The sequence below is a fragment of the Podarcis vaucheri genome (genome assembly GCF_965113315.1).
Source record: "Podarcis vaucheri genome assembly, chromosome: 3".
Classification (NCBI taxonomy): domain Eukaryota; kingdom Metazoa; phylum Chordata; class Lepidosauria; order Squamata; family Lacertidae; genus Podarcis; species Podarcis vaucheri.
The window spans coordinates 23,129,612-23,148,578 of NC_138761.1; the positions used below are offsets into that span (position 1 = coordinate 23,129,612).

An 18,967-nucleotide genomic window follows, 5' to 3' on the forward strand; every position below is an offset into this window, starting at 1 on the left:
CTTGGAGGTTTTCGCATTGACAGAGTGTCTTAAGCTCTTTCTTAGGGGTGGGAAACAGTATGCATTTTTCACACATGCAAGGATGACATCTGTGAGCATAAACTAAAATATTGTCTGACATACTTGATTTTTTTTAATCAAGGTTTTATTTTATTTTTTTAAAGAAACTCTATAGTTTCCAACATGGGATAGACACTTGACTTGTCAGGTCTGTCACAGAAACTTTTTTTGAGGTTAACTTTTGTCTCTTGAGCACTGGCTGTCTGTTGCAGAGAAAGCCTTTTATAAAATAGAGAGATTGAAATCAGTCCTTTTGTATGCATAAGTGTAGGTAATTATACTTTAAAGAGAACTTGCTTTGTACATTTTAATTTTTATAAAGAAACGAGCAGTTATCTCCCTGACACCTTATTAAATGTATAATTAACCTTATGATCCCTAGCTCACTTGTGAATGCTTGGCAGAATAATTGGAGAGGAATAGTGTGTCCCCCCCCCCTTTTTTTCCCTTTCTTTCTTTCTTTCACAGTCCTAAATCTCTTTTCTGTGGGATGTTAAAGCATTTGTTCATTTTCTCCCTCCTTTTTGAGCAAGCCTAATGCTTATTGTGCCAAGGACAGAAAAAGAAAGGGAGGAATTGCCTTGGCACCCCATTTGTTTTCCTTTCTGCAGGTTTTTAATAAGTGGTCGACTATTAAGGCCTTTGGTAATAATAATATAGTGCTGGTTATTGTGAACCTTTCTAATTGGAAGTTTTCACCTTCAGTAGTTTTATTTATCAAGAGCCTACGGTTGCTTTTGCTCATTTAATTCTCTCTGTGTCTCTCTTTCCCCCTCCCCTACTTCTTCCTTTCAAGAGATGCAGTGCAATAGGCGAACAAAAAAAGATTCTGGTGGCTTTCCTTGCAAAGACAACCCAGCAACCAGGACAGGTATGTCAGCTCTCTCTCTCTCTCCCCCCCCCCCACCCCCATATTTCTCTAGCATCTTCACTAGTCAAAGCTCTCTGTCAAGGGTGTTGCCAAAGAACCTGACTCTGCGCCTTCACAGTCATCAACTCTGAAAAGGGGGACAAGATCTCCTCCTCTTGTGTATCTAGGGAAATTGGTTGATGGTGACACTCCCAAGTTGTCCAGTTAATTGTGAGGTCTACAGCCTTGCCACTTAATCTTTAAGTGAAAGCCAAGGGTCTCTAAATTCCAACAAGAGGACATAATTAAACCACATATTCCCATTGGGCAAAGAATGGCTATCCTGATGGGTTCATCAGAACCTAAGAAGAGCCAGCAGGATCAGGCCCACCTACATACTATTCTCATAGGGAGTGAAAAGAGGAAAAGCTTTTTTTTAAAAAATGAATTCTTTAAAATGAGAAAGGGAGGGGAGTTCTTTTCAACAGTGCATTTTTGTTATTTATAAGAACCGCATTTTGGAAAACGGTGCATGAAATATTTATTTGGCAAGTGGTATTCTGCTTAAGTGCCAGTAATTGCCCTGTTCCAAAAATGCGCGTGAAACTTGAAAACTACATAGTTGCTTCTTCTGCAGCAGAATTCGCATGCCAAGCTTCTAAGGACACAATCCACTGAGAACTTGCTTTCCGTAAGCTCCATTAAAAGAGTAGAAGCTACACTAACCACAGTACTTCTCTCTAGTGGGTTCTGTTGCTATAGAGCAAACAACAGAGTAGGAGATCAATAAAACAGAATACAAAAAACAGGTCATTGTGAGACAACTTAATATCTTTCTTCCACTGCATTAATATCGCATGGCACATCATAGGATAGCAGTCACAAAACAGACATGAGAACATAAGAATGGCTTTATTGGCTTTATTGGCTATTAGCCCAAACTGCTGGTTTGGGCTAATAGCCATTCGACTCCAGCATCTTGTTCTCACATCAGCCAACCAGATGCCCACGAGAAGCCTGCAATCAGGACCCTGACCATGCCTCTGACCATGAAGGCAGAGCATAGCCATCAGGTTAGTTAATGGCTTTTTCTTCCATGAATTTGTCTAATCCTCTTTCAAAGCCATCCAAGTTGCCGGCCATCACTGCCTCCTGTGCAAATGAATTTCATAGTTTAACTTATGCATTGCATGAAGAAGTAGGGGTTTTTGTCTGTCCTGAACTCAACATTCTGCTTCACTGGATTTCCATGAGTTCTGAGGTTATGGTGGGGAGACTTTTCTCAATCCAATTTCTCCATACTAAATAGAATTTATAACTCTTCTCTCATGTCACCTCTTACTCACTATTTATCTAAAGTGCTCCAAATGTTATGACCTTTCGTCATAACAGGAGTTGCTCCACTCCCTTGATCATTTTGGTCCATCACCACCAATTCCCATGAGTATATACTTTTTAATTCAGACCCCTCCCTCAAAAAAAAAAACCAGTGTACATCACTTTACACAGCTTTGGAATTGCAGTTGTAATTTTACTGCCCATTCACTCAGTTTGGAGAAGTCCTTTCGGGCGTCTACACAGTCTCTGTTTTAACAATCCTGAATAATTTGGTATCGTCAGCAAACTTGCCTACATCCCTGTTCACCCCTAACTCTAGATCATTTATGAACAAATTAAAAAGCACAGTCCTTGGGGCACGCCACCTGCTATGTCCCTCCATCAAGAATACTTCCTATTTGCTCCTGCTCCCTGCTTCTTGTTACATAACCAGTTCCTGATCCACAAGAGGCTCTCCCTTCTTATCTCATGACTGCTAAGCTTACTCAGGAGTCTTTGGTGAAGTACCAAGTCCAAGTGCACTAGATCAGCTCTAGATGTTTGTTGACAGTCCCCAAATGAACTCTTAATGAGACAGAACTTCACCCTGCAAAAGCCATGCTGATTCTGCTTCAGCAAGGCTTGTGTGCTTGGTTATTATATCTCAAACAATGCTTTCCACCAGCTTTCCTGTAATTTCCAGGATCCCTTTCTAAAAATTGGTGCCACTTTCCAGCCCTTGGGTACAGAGACCGGTTTTAGGGACAAGTTACAATTTTTTTTTGTTAGAAGATAAGAAATTTCACATTTCAGTTCTTTGGAGAACTCTTAGGCGGATACAATTTGGGACCAGCAATTTGTTGGTTTTATCTCTTGATTCCTCAATTCCTGACTCCCCTCTTGAAAACGTTGGTTCGGGTGCTGAGATTTGCCCTGCATTCTCCACTGTGAAGACATGTGTAAAGGATTTGCTCAGCTTCCCTGCAATCTACTTATCCTCCAAGGATCCAACCATCTCTCTAGCCAGTATTTAAATAATTTTCTTGTTGATTTATTTCTGCCGTCATGAAGGCACTGGATTAGGTAACATCCCTTGTCCTGTGACAAGGCAGGAACAAAGGATTCTGGGAAGTTTTTCTTTCCTGCCTTCTTGAGAGCAGTCAACCTTTTATCTCCTGAAAATCTTGCCAGACACATCCCTCTGGGTCGTGACCATAGCATATTCCTTTCCCTTAGTCCTTGATTCTTATGAACAAGCTCTTTCTCCTTTGATATTATATAACAAAAGTCTGCTTCTGTGCCTCTCATTTTTTCTAGGTTCAGAAAATCAAGACATTGTTGGATCTAGTTCCTGACTTCACCGATAGGAAGATGGTTTGCTCTTACCTTATGAAATGCCATGGTAAGATGCCACGTGTTTTATTTCAGACCGTTTGCCAACACATATAAATAATAATAATAATATTTTATTTATACCCCGGCCAGAGCCGGGCTCAGGGCAGCTAACACCAATAAAATTACAATAAAACATAATGGGGGGGAACAACCCCAGTTTATTAAAATACAGCTTACAATACAATTTAAAATGCAGCCTCATTTTGATAGTAGCCCATAAATCAAAATCATAAGGGGAGGGAAACATAAGGGTCAGACTGAGTCCAAACCACAGGCCAGGTGGAACAGCTCTGTCTTGCAGGCCCTGTGGAAAGATGTCAAGTCCCGCAGGGCCCTAGTCTCTTGTGACAGAGCGTTCCACCAAGTCGGGGCCAGTACTGAAAAGGCCCTGGCCCTAGTTGAGACCAATCTAACCACCTTGCGGCTTGGGACCTCCAAAGTGTTGTTATTTGTGGACCTTGAGGTCCTCCACAGGGCATACCAGGAGAGGCGGTCCCGTAGGTATGAGGAATTTAAAATTTGAGCATTTGGAACTTAATAGTCAAAGCTGGAGGTCTTCAGAAAGTAGATGTTTTAAGGATTGTTCAGGGCACAAATTGTTCTATGAGAGCTAGGACTCCTAGCCAATGACAAACTACATAAAAGTGGTACTGGTGAAGTTTACCTAGTAGCTGATGATGTGGAGCAAACAAAGAAAACAACATTTTAACAAACCTGTAAGGAAGGCACAGCTCAATGGTAGCTCATAGGTCAGCACTGTGTATATATAAATGCCATGTCTGCTTGGCAACCCAATTGGTCCTGTACAGCGGGGATACTTAAATGCTTCTTTTTTATCAGTTGGTTAAAAAAAAGCCAACATGCTCAAATTCACCCAGTGCAACATGGTTTCCTTATGGGGAAAGCCACATGGGAGCCCAGTTGACATTTCACCTTGGTAAGGAGGCAAAGAGCAAACCTTGTTGAAATCTTTATATCATTTTAACAATTTCATTTCTTTTTCTCCCTAATTCAGATTTCTGTACAGGAGACGGGGTGGGGGGTGGGGGGGTGGTCACTGGATTGGATCCAGGCTGAGTTTCTTGAACTTGGGTCCCATTGAAATCAATCAGACAAATTTGCAACTTCTCATTGGTTTTCATGGGAAATAATTTAGTCTGGATCCAGCCAATGAGGTGTATGCCAAACAGAAGCATTATTAAAGTGCACGAGTTGATACTTTGGTTGCAATTTTACTAAGGTATATGGAAGATGGAGATGCAGTGGTACCTCAGGTTACATATGCTTCAGGTTACAGACACTTCAGGTTACAGATCCCGCTAATCCAGAAATAGTGCTTCAGGTTAAGAACTTTGCTTCAGGATGAGAACACAAATCGTGCTCCAGCAGCGTGGCGGCAGCTGGAGGCCCCATTAGCTAAAGTGGTGCTTCAGGTTAACAACAGTTTCAGGTTAAGTATGGACCCCCAGAACGAATTAAGTACTTAACCTGAGGTACCACTGTATTAGACTCTAGAACCAGAAGGATGCATACTTTATTTTCCAAAGCTAGTTGAATTTGTGGGGGTTTTGTTCTGCCTTCTCATCAGGTATATAAAACCCTGAGACTGTGTCCAAGGCTTGTAAGGGAAAAAAGAAAGAAAAACCCAAATTGTTAGTCTTCCAAGAATAAAGAAATACTATGAAAACGTCTCAGTTGTGCGGTCCATTAAACATAATCTCACTGTTACATCTTCCTTTTATTGTTTTTTCATACAATAGATACTTCTATTTTAAAGAAATGGGAAGTTAACAATTTCTATTATACCTTCATTAAACCATCACTTTGCGCAGGTTCTGAAGCCTCCCACAGTTGGAAAGCGACTCATCCACTTGCAGCTGTGAGTGGGAAGCTTTTCCTTGACAAATGGAGGGGTCTGAAACATGCATCTCTACAGATTATAAGCTTTTTATTTTTCCCCATGTATAGCATTAAGTAACTCTTATTAGGAAGGCAGGTACCAGAAAGGTAAATGAAATGAAAATCAGTACAGCAAAAAGGCCTGCTTAGTGGCTCTGTCACTCAAGCAAGCAGGAGAGCAGGGTTTTTTGCTGTCACAGGTCTCTACTGGGGGGGGTAGCAATTGGCCACCCTAATTCGCATGCTCTGTTTAGGAATAAATCTCAGGTTCAGTCCCCTTCCATGTCCAGTTAGGGCTGAGCAAGATTCCTGTCTGAGCCCCTGAAGGGCCACTGGCAGTGAGAGTGGGGAATATTGAGCTAGATGGACAAGAGTCTGAGTCCGTGTAATTCCACTTCCCATGTTAACAGATGATGATGATGATGATTTATTTATACCTCGACCATCTGGCTGGGAAACTCCCAACAGAATATTAAAAGCACAATGAAACGTCAAACATTAAAAACTTCCCCAAACAGGGTTGCCTTCAGATGTCTTCTTAAAATCAGATAGTTGTTTATTTCCTTGACATCTGATGGGAGGGCGTTCCACAGGGAAGGTGCCACCACCGAGAAGGCCCTCTGCCTGGTTCACATGTAAAGCAAATCCCGGCTCAGTGATTCATAGACTAGCATTAGCGAAGTGGCCGTCTTGTGTGCTCCCCTCTCCTGGGTGGTTAGGAAGAGGACATTGGCAGAGTTTGGTTTCCTTTTTGCAGAATCCTGACCACTACATTCAAAACCAGGAGTTGCAGTTTAAAACAAACGCTTGGTAAGTTTTGTAACAAACCAGCATCACACCGTGGGTTACAAAGCTGGCTTGTGAGATCAACCTTTGGTTTGAATGTAATGGCACATCAGGATTCTGCAAAAAAATAAAATAAATGAAACTAAACTCTACCAAAGCCCTCTTCCCAACTGTGCAGGAGGAAGAGAGATGCATGCAAGATGGACAATTCACTAAGGCTAGTCCATGGGTTATGCCTACGCTATGATTTGTGTTACATGTGAACACAGTTCTGTTAACAAAGGAAATTGGGTTACACTGAATTGGTATAATGCTTGTATTCTGTAAAATTGAACAAGGTTCTGCCAAAGTCCTACCAGCTTGGGGGGGGGGGTAGCATTGGGGAAGGTGCAACCCACATGCTTCACTCAAGCTCATGGGTAGGCAAACTAAGGCTCGGGGGATGGATCCAGCCCAATCACCACCTAAATCCGGCCCACAGATGATCCGGGAATCAGCGTGTTTTTACATGATTAGAATGTGCACTTTTATTTAAAATGCATCTCTGGGTTATTTGTGGGGCATAGGAATTCGTTCATATTTTTTTCCCCAAAATATAGTCCGGCCCCCCACAAGGTCTGAGGGACAGTGGACCGGCCCCCTGCTGAAAAAGTTTGCCGACCCCTGTGTCAAGCTTGTCCACATACGACAGTTTAACGGCCAGTCAAAAGAATTTTGAGATCTTCCCAGAGCATATGTGTCACCTTCAGGATTATTTCCTTCTCCTTGTTTAAGTAGCTTGCAAGTCTGTGGCCTTCCGCTCAGGCTGTCAGTAGGTTATTACTATTTCTAATGTAATCAGTTAAGGTAGTGAGCATACTTCAAAGCAAAACTGAAAGTGATGAGGGTATCCTCAAAGACGGAGGTAGTTAATAAAGTGCAAGAATTTAAATTTAATGATCAAAAGCTGCTGCTCATGACCCAAAGGGACACTCAGTCTTTAGCATTTTTCCCTCGCTGAATTAAGGAATGTGGAGCTCTCACTCGTTGATTAATGCCACAGACCTAGGAATGGCTTCATGAAGGAATAAATTCAGGACCCCTCAGGACTGTGGGAAATACAGGTTTAAAGGGTGTATTGACACTGATCTCAAATGAGCTTTGCTTTGTCTGTTTCATTTGAGACTCCTGAAGGGGAGTGAAAGGCGGGATATCAAATCCAAACTCTTCTTCTTCTTCTTCATTTGCGCCAGACTCTTACTATTCAAATGAACACTAAGAAAGCTGCATGCGGAAAAGTAAACTGTTACCTTAGAATGTTAATTGGAAGAGGAAACTACCACTCCCCCCCCCTCAAACTTGGTACAGGGAGTTGACTTATCTCTGAGGCCTTCTTTGCAGCGGGAGCTGCAAGAGTCCTCAGACTTGCCGTCACTGCTTGTCATCCCCAGAAATTCATCAAGGGGCAAATTTACTCTGCAGTTGGGAAGCTTTTATTCATTTTATCACAGTAATTCATGGATTAAAGCCAGCATTTCTCTCTACTTCAGGTCTACTTGGTTGGAAATTATTGCAGAGCAACACATTTGAGTCTTTATGAATTGAGTGGAACTAGAAATTTCTGGCATAATGCATTCTGGTTGATTGGTAAACTGTTTCATCTCCTGTAATGGCTTCTTCTGTATATATCTTTTTTTTTCCTCTCCCCTCCTTAGCATTAGATGAGGATGTGGCTTCAGCAAAAGCTCTGTATGATGAAATGAAAGCTGAGAAATTGCACCCAGATGAGCTATTTCTGAAACGTTTGGCAGTTCTCCTTAAGAATGCAGGAGAGCCTGTTCCGTTCACTGAACCTCCAGTGAGTGTTTACTGATTTTTCAAAGAAATACCTCTGGAAGTGTGTGTGTGTGTGTGTGTGTGTGTGTGTGTGTGTTGCTAATAAAACAAGTGGCATGCTTAATTACTCTGGGATTAAGGCTTCACAGAAAACCCTCAGAGGAGTCTACAAATGAAGTGCTGTATATATTGTGGCATTGTATTAATCTGGCGTTAGACTTGACTGGTGGGAGAAGGAAGCCTTCTGGGGCTATTGTGTTTAAAGTATAAGATCATTACTGGGCATTCATGTTGAGGTGTGAGTTTATCAAGCATCCTTGGAGTGTTTTATCTCTGGCATTTAAACTTTAAATGATTTCCGCATGCTTTAGTTCTGAACGGGTTTAGGTGTTAGCTAATTGCTAGTTTTTAAACATGAACATTCCCCCTCCCTCCAAATAGCATTTGTAAGGATGAAAATGTAAAACATAGGAACTAATTTTCTCAGGCAGGTTGACTTTATCTTTCGTAATTTTGCCAACAAAAAACACAAACCTTGGCCCCTCTGTAAATCTGCTTAATTGAGGGGAACAAATGCATTAAAACTGTGGAAAGAACTTCTTCAGTATGTTACTTTAGAAGGAGAATCTACAAAAGCCAAGTAGCAATGAGTTCATGTAAGTTGCAATTTGTAGCGGTTTGTGGTTAGAGCTAGGTTATCTAGATTCTACAAGACATGTTTGGGAGGTTCATAATATTCTGCGGCAGAAAAAAAATACAAACTTTTCGTGCCTAAGGGGGCTCATTTATGGTCTATGACAGCGCTGACTGGGACTGATGCAAGTTACAGTTCAAAATATTTATAGAGGGCACCTGGTTGGCAAAGGCTGCTCATATTTACAAGGGAATTTATATGGAAGGTATATATTACTGTTGTTGAAGTTTAAGTTAGTCTTCCTCAAGTTGTGTGGACTCAAGTTCTTCCTAAGCCATAACAGAATATTGGTCTTTGCCTTTTCATTTTTATTTTCCTTGATCAGTGTTAGGAAAACAGATGTAGAACAGTTAGATATTCGCGGGTTGGGTTGATGCACAATTGCTTAGCACATACACTAAAATACTAGTTTGTCTCCTAACTTTCTTTTCTTCTTCTGATCTGCTGTAGGAGAGCTTCCAGTTCTACGCAGAAAAACTTAGGACAGAACGACAGGGACATTCTTCATCAGATGAAGATTAACCTTTTAATGCTTCTGTTTCTGCTAGTAATATTGTGACTGTGAAATACTGTTTTTAAATGTATTATTGTCAGGGGGGAAATAAAATTGAAAATCGGATTCTTCACTGTATAATTGTATAAAATCATCTGACATTAAGCAGTTTCATTTTTTCCCCCTGAAGCAATTTTATATAGTTTGCTGGACCTGCTAAAATGACTGTAAAAGATTGTTGCTTCATGCAGGGCCTTGTGTGATCAGTGTACACATTTGCCATCGCGCCCTGCATACCGACACATACAGCCCCCAAAACAGTTTTAGGTATGCGGTATGGTGACCTGAATTTTGCAGAATAAATTCATGTGAAGTGTATTTGTATGCACTGTTTGCTTCGAAAATTCAGAAATTATTGAACAAAAGCAGGGGCTTGATTAAAAGGGGAATGAAGAGCACAGAGATTTGGTGTGAGTGATCGCTGTGGGCCTCAAAGCGGCAAACGGCAGTAGACATGGGTCAGGGTGTGTATATCCCCAGAAACGTTCTGATCCTGGAAAATCCAGGATGTTTTCTGGAGTTCAGGTTTTCCAAGCTTTTCACAGCAGCCATTAGGGATGAAATGAACACTGATATCCTGCCAAGTTCAGCATCAGCAATCAGGTTTCACGCTTCTCTTGGCTCCTACGGCGGTGCACAATTCACACAGCCCCAGACCACGTGGGTGTGTTGACAGTCAAAGCCTTCAGGCTTTGCAGAAAGCCTTAATTGAGATGTATATTTTTCTGTGAAAACATCAGTCTCTTAGCATATGATTGCTTTTCAGAAAGCCCATAATCTTCATAGCCACTGCACCACTGTACATCGAAGCTCTGCGTAGGTTTTATTTTACTTGTAAATACTGCATAGAAATTGGGGGAATAGCAGGAGATAATGGATAATTTGGTTTCAGCCAATTGATATTTGCTCTTCTCTTTGTCAGATTTTTGGACAATAGACAATATATTTGAGCGATCGATATTAAGTTTGTTTGCGGTTAATTATACCCATCTTATGCAAACAAATAAACTTGCAAATGTTCCAGTTTTCTTTGTGTATAAAACATACTTCATTTTTTTCCTACGTGTTTTTCCCCTTTCACAATGGAGAAGTAAGGAAAAAGACACTTTCAGGAGCAAACATTCTAAAGGTTTCTTCACTTGGCTGCCTCTTTCTAGTTCTTTCTCCAGCACTTTTGGTGTTCAGTAGCCACTGTGGGTAGGGTACACTGCAGAGAGGTGCAGGCTGATTTTGTTGCAGGCACTTTCAAATCTTTTTAGTAAGCTAAATATATCAATCTCAGGGTCATAGGTTTGAGCCCCACATTGGGCAAAAGATTCCTGCATTTCAGGGGGTTGGACTAGATCAGGGTTTCCCAAACTTGGGTCTCCAGCTGTTTTTGGACTACAATTCCCATCATCCAGTGGTCCTGCTAGCTAGGGATTGTGGGAGTTGTAGTCCAAAAACAGCTGGAGACCCAAGTTCGAGAAACCTTGAACCTTGTGGTCCTTTCTAACTATGATTCTGTGACTAAATGTAGCCATTCTCCTCTTTAAAGTGTGGTTTAGAGCTGTGGAATACAAAGCTAGACTTGGAAGAGTTTAATGAAGCTGCTTTAACTACAGTCGCTGGCAGCATAGATAAGGAGTGGCAAACATTTTCCAGCTTGAGGGCCACATTCTGTTTTTGGCAACCTCCCAGGGGCCATATGCAAGTGATGGGCAGAAGTGGGCAGAGCAATGAATATGAATGTTACTTTTGTACAGTGGCCTAGTTTCTACACACACCCCTTCCTTCTCCATCCAGGCAAAAGCACTGAAGCCTATGAAGCAAGGCTTAGTACAGGATGTGGCCAGGGCAAGGGGGGTGCATTTGGCTCCCAGACCTGTAATTTCCTACCCCTGATATAGATAGCACTCTGCTAGACAGACCCAGTGGTGTGACTCAGTATAGAGCTAAAGCATAAAGACATGTTACATAACCTACTGAGAAGACTCTGGTGTAATAAACTAGCAGTAACCAATCTATGGGCCCTATCCTTTCCATCAGGCCCTGCTGGCTAGGGTTGAGGGACACTGAAGTCCAGAAACATCTAAAGGGCACTAAGTTGGCTATCCCCATAGCAAGGCGCATCCTTTAGGCACATTTCAATGCAATGTATTTGCTCCTTTTGTTGGTTGTCCCCTATTGAACTTCATTTCAGAGTTGTGAGGTGCACAGTTCACATGCCAGCCAATTCTGCTGCCCAGTCTACCTTCAGCTACCCTCCCTAAACACATTACCATATCCAAGAAAGAACGTCGTTCTTGCTTGCAATAATAAAAATAAAAAATATGCCACCCATCTGGGGTTGCCCCAGCCACTCTTGGCGGCTTCCAACAAAAAATAGTAAAAGCAACACAAATCACACACAGAAAACTTCCCTGAACAGGGCTTTCTTTCATCAGATGTCTTTAAAAAAATCACATGGTTGTCATATCTGTCCGAGATCATCTGAGAGGGTGTTCCACAGGGCAGATGTGACTTCGAAAAAGGCCCCTCTGCCTGGTTCACTGTAACCCCACTTCTTGCACTGAGGGAACCATCAGAAGGCCCTCAGAGCTGGATCTCAGTATTCAGTCTAGACAATGGGGGTGAAGACTCTCCTTCAGGTATACAGGGCCAAAGTTATTTAGGACTTTAAAGGTCAGCACCAACACTTTGAATTGTGCTTGGATACATACTGGGAGCCAATATAATTCATTTAGAACCAGTGTTATATGGTCCCAGCAGCCAGGCACCAGTCTAGCTGCTCTCGCTACCTCTGCATTCTCAGAGCAGACGCCAGGACATACATATTCCTTGAACTAAGAAAGCTGAGTTCTGTGCTTGAGGAAAAGACCGGCCCTAACAACACGGGTGAAAGAGAAGGAGGTGCCTTCAAATCAAGGGAGGCTTTTGGCCATGGGAGGATCAGATTAAACCATCTCTGGAATGTTAGCTTGCTAAGTAATTCCTTCTCATAACACCAGGGGCAGCCAATGTAGTACCCTCCCAAAGTTAAAATAAAAAAAATCCTTCCAGTAGCACCTTAAAGACCAACTAAGTTAGTTCTTGGTATAAGCTTTCGTGTGCATACACACTTCTTCAGATACACTGAAACAGAAGAAGAAGAAGAAGAAGAGTTTGGATTTGATATCCCGCCTTTCACTCCCTTTAAGGAGTCTCAAAGCGGCTAACATTCTCCTTTCCCTTCCTCCCCACAACAAACACTCTGTGAGGTGAGTGGGGCTGAGAGACTTCAAAGAAGTGTGACTGGCCCAAGGTCACCCAGCAGCTGCATGTGGAGGAGCGGAGACACGAACCCGGTTCCCCAGATTACGTGACTACCGCTCTTAACCACTACACCACAGTTGCCAGATCCTTCTATATAGTGAGAAGGTGGGGAGGGGTGTTACTCAGAAGGGTGGTGGGAATGGGAGATAGGCAGATAGCTGAGAGAGCCTGTTGACGACTCTTAATGACTGCAATAGGTCTTACAGGAAAAGGCAAGGGGTGAGAAGGTGAAAAATGGCTTAGTCATGTATATTGAGATAAGAATCCAATGTCTTTGTTCAGACCAGGTCTCTCCATGGTTTTAAGTTTGGTAATGAGTTGCAATTCAGCCACTTCTCTTTCCAGTCTATTTCTGAAATTCCTTTGTAGTAAAACAGCTACTTTGAGATCTTGTATAGAATGTCCTGGGAGATTGAAATGTTCTCCTACTGGTTTCTCTGTTTTGTGATTCTTGGTGTCAGATTTATGTCCGTTTATTCTTTGGCGTAAGGTTTGGCCTGTTTGTCCAATATAGAGAGCTGAAGGACACTGTTGGCATTTGATGGCATACACAATGTTAGACAATGAGCAATTAAATAGTCCTGAGATGGTATGTGTGATGTTGTTGGGGCCAGTAATGGTGTTGTCCGGGTGTATGTGGCAGCAAAGTTGGCATCTGGGTTTATTGCAGGCTCTGGTGCCAGTGTCCGTGTTAAGTCTGGTTGTAGTATTATTGTGGGTTAGGAGTTGTTTAAGATTGGGTGGCTGTCTGTAGGCAATGAAAGGTCTTCCTCCCAGAGCTTGAGAAAGAGAACTGTCATTGTCCAGGAGAGGTTGTAGATCTCTGATGATGCGTTGTACTGTTTTAACTTGGGAGCTGTATGTGATGACTAGAGGTGTTCTGTTATTTTCTTATTTGGGTCTGTCTTGCAGCAAGTTCTCTCTGGGTATCAGTCTGGCTCTGTTGATCTGTTGTCTAACTTCATCTGCTGGGTATTTTAGTTCTGAAAAGGTTTGCTGTAGATCTCTTAGGTGAGAGTCTCTGTCTGTAGAATTGGAACAGATGCGGCTGTAACGTAGTGCCTGGCTATATACAATGGACTGTTTGGTATGTTTGGGATGGTAGCTAGAGGCATGTAGATATGTTTGTCGGTCAGTTGGTTTACGGTATAAGGTGGTGTCTATGCGCCCATCCTGTATTTTTAAAGTAGTGTCCCAAAGTTGTCTACCATCCATGGCCATAGGCAATGCTTGATAGGATTGATGGAAGATGGGAGTTCAACAACATCTGGAGTTGGACCACACTGGCTGTCTCTGCCACAGACAGGCTCAATAGTATCCTTAGACTCTTTCTCCACCCTTCATAGGATATGTTCAAAGCAAGGTGCACCAATGCTAGAACCCAAGTCAGCCTGTTGAATTGGTTTATTCAAGGTATCCCTATTTCTGTGGTGAGATATGCTTGCACCGAGTGAAAAGAGCTGCTTTGTAATGCTCTGCTTACCATTTGCCCTCAGTGCTTGTGTAGACTTAAGACAAATATATTTGTGGCTGAAGGAAAAAACAACACAATCTGGCTCTGTGCTTGAGTGCCCTATCTCCAACGAAGTCTTTATCTCACTTTGAAACCACAGGCATTTCTCATTTCCTAAACTACGACTTGGGAAATACATTTCAGTATAATAGCACCATAATTGAACTATGTCACGTTGGAAATCCTTTCTGTAAGGCCACAGCTCTTATTTTTAAAGGTCATCTGGTAGCTCTATTCCATTCAGGGAACTGTCTTGCAGAAACTGAAGTGCATTTAAACTGCAAATTCACAAGAGAAGTCTTGTATGCTGGGAAGCCAAAAGGCAGTACTTTAAGCACTCAAGAATCTGCACACCACCTCTAGGAGACAAAAAAATAGAATGGCAAAGTCCTGACCTGCTTATTCAGAGAAGGGCAAGCAACCCCCCTCTTCAGTCCTTTCAATATATATATTTAATATAAAAACCACCACTGGTAAAATGCATGCATGATACAAAGAATGAAAAAGTCTTCTATTACACTCAGGGTCATCTAATGAAATTAATTGACAGTAGATTGAGCATCCTAGGAATGGCCATTTAAAAGCTGCAGCCTTTCAAGAAAACTAACCCTTGTTACAATATCCTATCACTTCAAAAGATGCTAAGGTGGTTGTGAATTTGCACCTTCAGCCCCTTTGGGTTCAACTGTGAGAGCTCTCAAATGGAGCTAATGGCTTCCTCCTTTCATTTGAAATGTGTCACTGCGGGCAATTCTCTACTGTTAAGAAATGTGATCTGCTCACTCCAAATCAACATTGCAGGAGGGAAGGTTTTCCTGCCATCAGCATTTGTGCCAGTTCTCCTTTCGCACATTGTACATGACAGCTTTGCAATGGTGTCTGCCTTGGAAAACACAATAGAGCTTTTTAAGCACAAAGAGTAGACAGCGCCACAAACATTTAAAGAGGTTAAAAGTTCCTTGCCTAATCGGCAGCCGGTTTGACTGATATATATGCCTTCCTAAAAAGATGGATGATTGACAGCAAACTTGCTCCCTGGCAGGTCAGCATTTCAGGGAAACCAGTTACGTTTACTTAATTTAATATATATTGTATGCCACCACTTATCTGTTGGATTTATGTTGGTTTAGATTAGAATCACATAAAGCACAATACCTGCATAGTGCAGTTGGCTAGAGCGTGGTGCTGATAACGGCAAGGTTGCAGGTTCAATCCCCTCAGTTGCATATTCGGGTTGGACTAGATCATGGGTAGGCAAACTAAGGCCCAGGGGCTGGATCCAGCCCAACTGCCTTCTAAATCCGGCCTGCGCATGATACAGGAATCTGTGTGTTTTTACATCAGTATAATGTGTCCTTTTATTTAAAATGCATCTCTGAGTTATTTGTGGGGCATAGGAATTCATTTCCCCCAAAAAAATATAGTCCGCCCCCCCCCAAGTTCTGAGGGACAGTGGACCAGCCCCCTGCTGAAAACGTTTGCTGACCCCTGGACTAGATGATCCTCAGGGTCCCTTCACACTCTATGATTCTATGAAAACCAATAAAATGCAGCCACTAACAGTATAGCAAAACAGCACAAAGCAAGGTGGAAAAAGAAGTTTAAAGGATGCCAAAGAAGGCACCAGTTGAACCTCCCTGGAGAAGTAGTATGGAACATCAACCCTTCCTGTTCACCAATTACCTCACTGATTATGGGGGCATCCCAAGAAGGGAATTGGGAGATGATCTCAGGACTCATGCAGTTTTGTAAAAGAGAAGGAACTTCTTTAGGTACTTAGGTTTCAAGGATTTTGTATGTAAGCACTAATACCTTTAAATAAGGCTCCAAAACAGACCAGCAATCTGGAAGAAATGCGTGTTTTGCAGAGCAAAAATAGTCGAAGGGGTGCTTCCATTATAACTCCTTTACTTAAAAACAACAACAAAACCACATGTGTGCTGCACTCTGTAAATGGGGGGTTTTCAACATGGCAGCTGCTGGAACAGAAGCACCTACCAAAGCTTGCCCATGAGAGGACAAAAGATTATTGCAACAAGAAGTGGGTGTTCAGAGCCTCCCACTTTCCCCACCTACTGTTCACGCTCAGCAGTTCTCTGCAGCAGTGGCATAGTGTGGGTTCTCAGCACCCGGGGCAAGGCAAGTAATTTGCGCCCCCTAACCTGTGGATTTTAGCACTCGAGTCTCTTCCGCGCCCCCCCCCAGATGTTGTGCCAGGTGCGGCAGGCCCCCCCTGCACCCCCCACGCTACGCCACTGCTCCCACCACAAGTCTTCAGGACAGCCATCCGAAGGCTGGCGCGGGGAGAAGGTCTCTCCGCCCCACCGCCAGCCTTCGGAGCAGCCTTCCGAAGGCTTGCGGCAGGAGGAGGTCTCTCCGCCCCACCGCCAGGCTTCGGAGGAGCCTTCCGAAGGCTGGCGGTGGGGCGGAGAGACCTCCTCCTGCCGCCAGGCTTCGGAGCAGCCTTCCGCTTAATTCCCAGCAAGCAATTAGCAGGCTCGCTCCACCTCCTCCTCCTCCCGGCTTTGCTGCTGCTGCTGCGCGGCTCTTTTCCGACAGCGCACTGCGCCTTGGAGAGGTTCCCGCTTCCTCGAGGGGGGCCGGCCAAACGCACCCCCCAAAATGTTGCGCCCGGTGCGGCCGGCACCCCTGGCAACCCCACGCTACGCCACTGTTCTGCAGACCTCTGCGCTAATTCAAAGCAAGCCAGCTTCCTCTTTAATTGGACACCTTTGTCTCCTTTCTCAGTGCAATCCAGAGCAGAGGAAACAGCTGCAGTTGATATGGTTGGGGAAAGATGAAATGTAGGTGTTTTCAAGAGAGGTAGTGGAGGGCAGGGAAGCCTTTGGGGGGTGTCATGTGACCCAGAGCAAGTGCCACTATGGCACAAAAGCAGGGGGTTTTACATGGTCCTGCCTCACTCCCCAAACTGCCATAAAATTAGTTTCTGTGAACTGCACTGATTGCAGGAGCCACTATGGCAACAAAGATCCACAGTGGCTGGATCTGTGATTTCACAGGTCAGCCTATGGAGACATTCCTGATCTGCAATTGGGTGGCTTGGGGAAAATCCTGTGCAAAAATCATGCCAACCCTAGAGCAGCCACATATTTCTATCTGACCTTTACTTTCTTCCTTTTCCATGCCCTGAAGCAGCCATTTTGTGCCGGTGCTCACAGTTCACAGTATCAAGGCTTCATTCACTTGGCTATCTTCCAATGTGATATACAGTGGTACCTCAGGTTACATACGCTTCAGGTTACATATGCTTCAGGTTACAGACTCCGCTAACGCAGAAATATTACCTCAGGTTGAGAACTTTGCTTCAGGATGAGAACAGAAATCATGCAGCAGCGGTGCAGTGGCAGCAGGAGGCCCCATTAGCTAAAGTGGTACCTCAGGTTAAGAACAGTTTCAAGTTAAGAGCGGACCTCCAGAACAAATTAAGTTCTTAACCCGAGGTGCCACTGTATGCATTCATCCACCAACAATCCCCTACTGTGTTAGCATAGCACAAGAAGGGGGGGGGCAGCCTCTATGCAAAAGAATAAATGGAAACAAATCTGACAACAGGAATATCAGATCTAAATGCCGGGGGGGGGCATTTAAACCTTCCAGGACACTCTGTAGTGACCTTGCAGTGGTTGTCCCAGAGCAATGGAACTTGAAAGGGAGACTGAAATGGGAAATCTCTGAATTGCAATATACCCAAAGGTTCGATCCAATCAGTTGTGTTAAGGAACTTACCAATGCCAGGATAGCTGTTATCAGTATTTTTGTGTGTGTGAACTTGTTGTTGTTAAGTCATTTAGTCGTGTCTGACTCTTCGTGACCCTATGGACCAGAACATGCCAGGCACTCCTGTCTTCCACTGCCTCCCGCAGTTTCGTGAAATTTATGCTGGTAGCTTTGAGAACACTGTCCAAACATCTCGTCCTCTGTCGTCCCCTTCTCCTTGTGCCCTCCATCTTTCCCAACATCAGGGTCTTTTCCGGGGAGTCTTCTCTTCTCATGAGGTGGCCAAAGTATTGGAGTCTCAGCTTCAGCATCTGTTCTTCCAGTGAGCACTCAGGGCTGATTTCCTTAAGAATGGAGAGGTTTGATCTTCTTGCAGTCCATGGGACTCTCAAGAGTCTCCTCCAGCACCATAATTCAGAAGCATCAATTCTTCGGCGATCAGCCTTCTTTATGGTCCAGCTCTCACTTCCATACATCACTACTGGGAAAACCATGGCTTTAACTATACGGACCTTTGTTGGCAAGGTGTGTGTGAACTACCACTGTTAATTAAATAATTCACACTCCCTGTACTTTTCTGCATTGCATCACCCTCTGACCTCACTGTTTATCACCCGTCCCTCCCCCAAAAATCCTCTGTGACTCAAGACAAAACTCCATGCATCTGAAATGGACTGTAGTTCACAAATAAATGAAGAGATGAAGGTAAGTATTTGTGGGCATACACAAGGTAACACCCCCCAAAAAAGTCCTCATCTAATTGGAAAATGCTCAGTGTTTACATTTAGATGCCCTTTTAAACAATACAATATTTTAAGGATGTAAACAACTATTAAGACACACAAATCCTGCCTTTTCTTTTCCCCATCTACCTGTCTAAGGTGTTTGTGGTATGAAAATCACCCAGAAGGCAGTACGGAGTGTGCCAAGGAATGCAGGGTTTTTTGTGGTTTTTTTGTCCTAGTAAGAATATCTTTTCTAAGCAGCACCTTCAGGGAAGTGTCTGTTGTACCACTAACTGCAGGGGGCAGAAAAATTATGGTAATTTATAGC

The 18,967-nt window shown here is 43.2% G+C and overlaps 1 protein-coding gene across 1 annotated transcript in view; it reads left to right on the plus strand.

The window, feature by feature from the left end:
• Positions 1-10,396, plus strand: part of LRPPRC (leucine rich pentatricopeptide repeat containing) — a 117,366-nt gene extending 106,970 nt beyond the window's left edge. The window contains exons 35-38 of the mRNA XM_082217295.1: positions 857-931; positions 3,545-3,629; positions 8,002-8,144; positions 9,267-10,396. Coding sequence (XP_082073421.1) covers positions 857-931; positions 3,545-3,629; positions 8,002-8,144; positions 9,267-9,338 — 375 coding nt within the window. The 3' untranslated portion in view covers positions 9,339-10,396. The remainder of the gene's footprint in view (positions 1-856; positions 932-3,544; positions 3,630-8,001; positions 8,145-9,266) is intronic.
• Positions 10,397-18,967: the final 8,571 nt, after the last annotated feature.